Raw genomic sequence first — 2500 nt, forward strand, 5'->3', positions numbered from 1 at the left:
TCTCCCCCCTCATCCTCACCATACAGGTCAGATCGCCACGGCAACCCCTCATCATCACCACAGGTCAGATCGCCACGACAACCCCTCATCATCACCACAGGTCAGACCGCCAGGCCAACCTCTAGTTATCTCTGTCAGAGGGTAGTCTTCAGGATTGGCCCAATAGGCGGCAGTGAGGCTAAAATGACGTTGTGATGCAATTCATCCTCCCACCACTAGGAGGGATGAGGCATCAAGCACAGAAAGGTTGAAAATGGTAAAAAGGAAAGTGATAGGAGATTAGGTAAGATTAAGGCTACATTCAGCCTACCCTGAACACGTGTTCAACCAAGGCTTCAGCTCTTGAGGTTCGCTCCATACCTCCCACAGCTGAGGGTAGACGAGAGCATAGCATAGCGTCTGTCCACCAAGAGCCTCCAACCGACCCACCTCCATTCTATCTGCTACACAGGTTAACCCCGACGGGGGGCGTACCATGACACTCGGCAGACGGGGGGGGGGGGGGGGGTTACATGTCAATCAACCAATATGCATCAAACCGAGTTACAAAGGTACCTAACAAATATCAATACATCAGCCCTTACAGTTAACATTCATGCATGGGCACATGCCATTACAATCAAAGTACACCTTCAAATGAAGATGACTGATTTAGCGGAGACGCCCAGAGCACCACCCCCATGTAGGCGTCCCCGGACGGGAGCGCCCCCTAGAGGCAGCACGACCAGAGCAGCGGACCCGGCGGCCAGGAGCTGTATCTTTAAGACCGTGAAGAAGCAAACCCGCTTCAGCAGTCACATGTTTCCTGAACCAAGGCATTATGCAGAAGCCTTACACTTTTAATTTGGATTAATATAATATTTGAAATGTTTGGCGCGGCCACATAAGGACGCGTGTGGACGCGCCAAAATCCGCGGCATCACAATCTCCATGACAACCCCTCCTTTTCATCACCTTGTCGATCACTCGTCATCTTCACCATGACAACCCCTCATTGTCCCCATGACAACCCCTCCTTGTCATCACCATGGTGACCGCCCGTCATCACCATGACAACCCCACCTTGTCATCACCATGGTGACCGCCCGTCATCACCATGGCAACCCCCCCTTGTCATCACCATGGTGACCGCCCGTCATCACCATGACAACCCCACCTTTTCATCACCATGGTGACTGCCCGTCATCACCATGACAACCCCTCCTCGTCATCACCATGGTGACCACCCATCCTCACCATGACAACTCCTCCTCGTCATCGCCATGGTGATCCCCTCCCACGAGGCCTTCAGTGGTGTGTCTGTGGTTCACTCTGCAGGAGGCCATTGCTGCTCAGTCCTTCTACCAGCCAATCAGAACGCTGCAGAGAGGGAACCTGGAGGAGGGCTTTCAACTGGCCGACCACATCCTGGAGGGTACGCTGAGTGTGTGTGTGTGTGTGTGCGCGCGTGTTTGTGGGTGGTGTGTTCGTGTGCGTGCGCGTGAGTGTGTGTGTGTGCGTGCGCGTGTGTGTGTATGTGTAGAGTGTGTGCGTGTGTGTGTGTATGCATGCATGCGTGCGTGTTAGTGTGTGTGTGTGTTTGTGTGTGTGTTTGTGTGTGCGTGTTAGTGTGTGTGTGTGTGTGTGTGCGTGCGTGCGTGTGTGCGTGCGTGTCTGTGTCTGTGTCTGTGTCTGTGCGTGTGCGTGTGTGTGTGTGTGTGTAACCCTGCCCCCCTGGTCAGGTGAGGTCCATATGGGCGGTCAGGAGCACTTCTACCTGGAGACTCACGTGACGCTGGCCGTCCCCGGAGAGGACGGGGAGATGGAGCTCTTCGTGTCCACGCAGTCCACAGCCAAGACCCAGGTACACACACGCACACACACACTCACACAAACTCGCACACACACACTGTCGTGGCAATTTCTCTATCAGAGTTTGCGTCTAAGACAGATGAGGTATTTAGATGCAAAAAGCACACAATACTGTAGACAATTGGTGGTCATATATATTTGTAATAAAAGTACGAACAAAGATACATCACAACATGCATCAACGAACAATAAAACAGGCATACACTACAATAATCTGAGGCCTCAGATGGGAGTTTGCCCTGCGTCTTACTTCAGACACTAAAGGTACGCCAAGACAAGTCCAACGAGTGTTCCAAGTCGTGAGTTCTTATTCACTTGGGTTGGGTTCTGGAGGGGGTGTGTCCCCCAATAAACCAAAAGCCTTTGTTTACCAGATGGTAATCTTTACAATAGAAGCTCCCCTGGATGCCATTCAAGGGGGTGGCGGCCGTGCCATGTAGCCCTTTGCTTCCTCGACGCCAGCCAGGTGGTCGAGGAACAGGCCCACACATCAAAGAATTGCATGGAGAAAAGGGCAGGCAATAAAATGCATCACACGAAACCCAAAGGTTCACACTCTAGATGACCCACAAGGAGTGTAGAAGGCAGGCAATTTATATGCATCACACAAACTAGTTCATGGATACTAGACGAAAACGTAACAACATGT

At 52.0% G+C, this 2500-nt stretch overlaps 1 protein-coding gene across 1 annotated transcript in view; it reads left to right on the plus strand.

Annotated features, from left to right (window-relative positions):
* Nucleotides 1-2500, plus strand: part of xdh (xanthine dehydrogenase) — a 33351-nt gene that overhangs the window by 18149 nt on the left and 12702 nt on the right. The window contains exons 19-21 of the mRNA XM_030354064.1: nt 1-26; nt 1318-1414; nt 1722-1843. The exon at nt 1-26 is cut by the window's left edge and continues 97 nt beyond it. Of these exons, the coding sequence (XP_030209924.1) occupies nt 1-26; nt 1318-1414; nt 1722-1843 (245 nt within the window). The remainder of the gene's footprint in view (nt 27-1317; nt 1415-1721; nt 1844-2500) is intronic.

The sequence above is a fragment of the Gadus morhua genome, chromosome 4 (genome assembly GCF_902167405.1).
Source record: "Gadus morhua chromosome 4, gadMor3.0, whole genome shotgun sequence".
Taxonomy (NCBI): Eukaryota; Metazoa; Chordata; class Actinopteri; order Gadiformes; family Gadidae; genus Gadus; species Gadus morhua.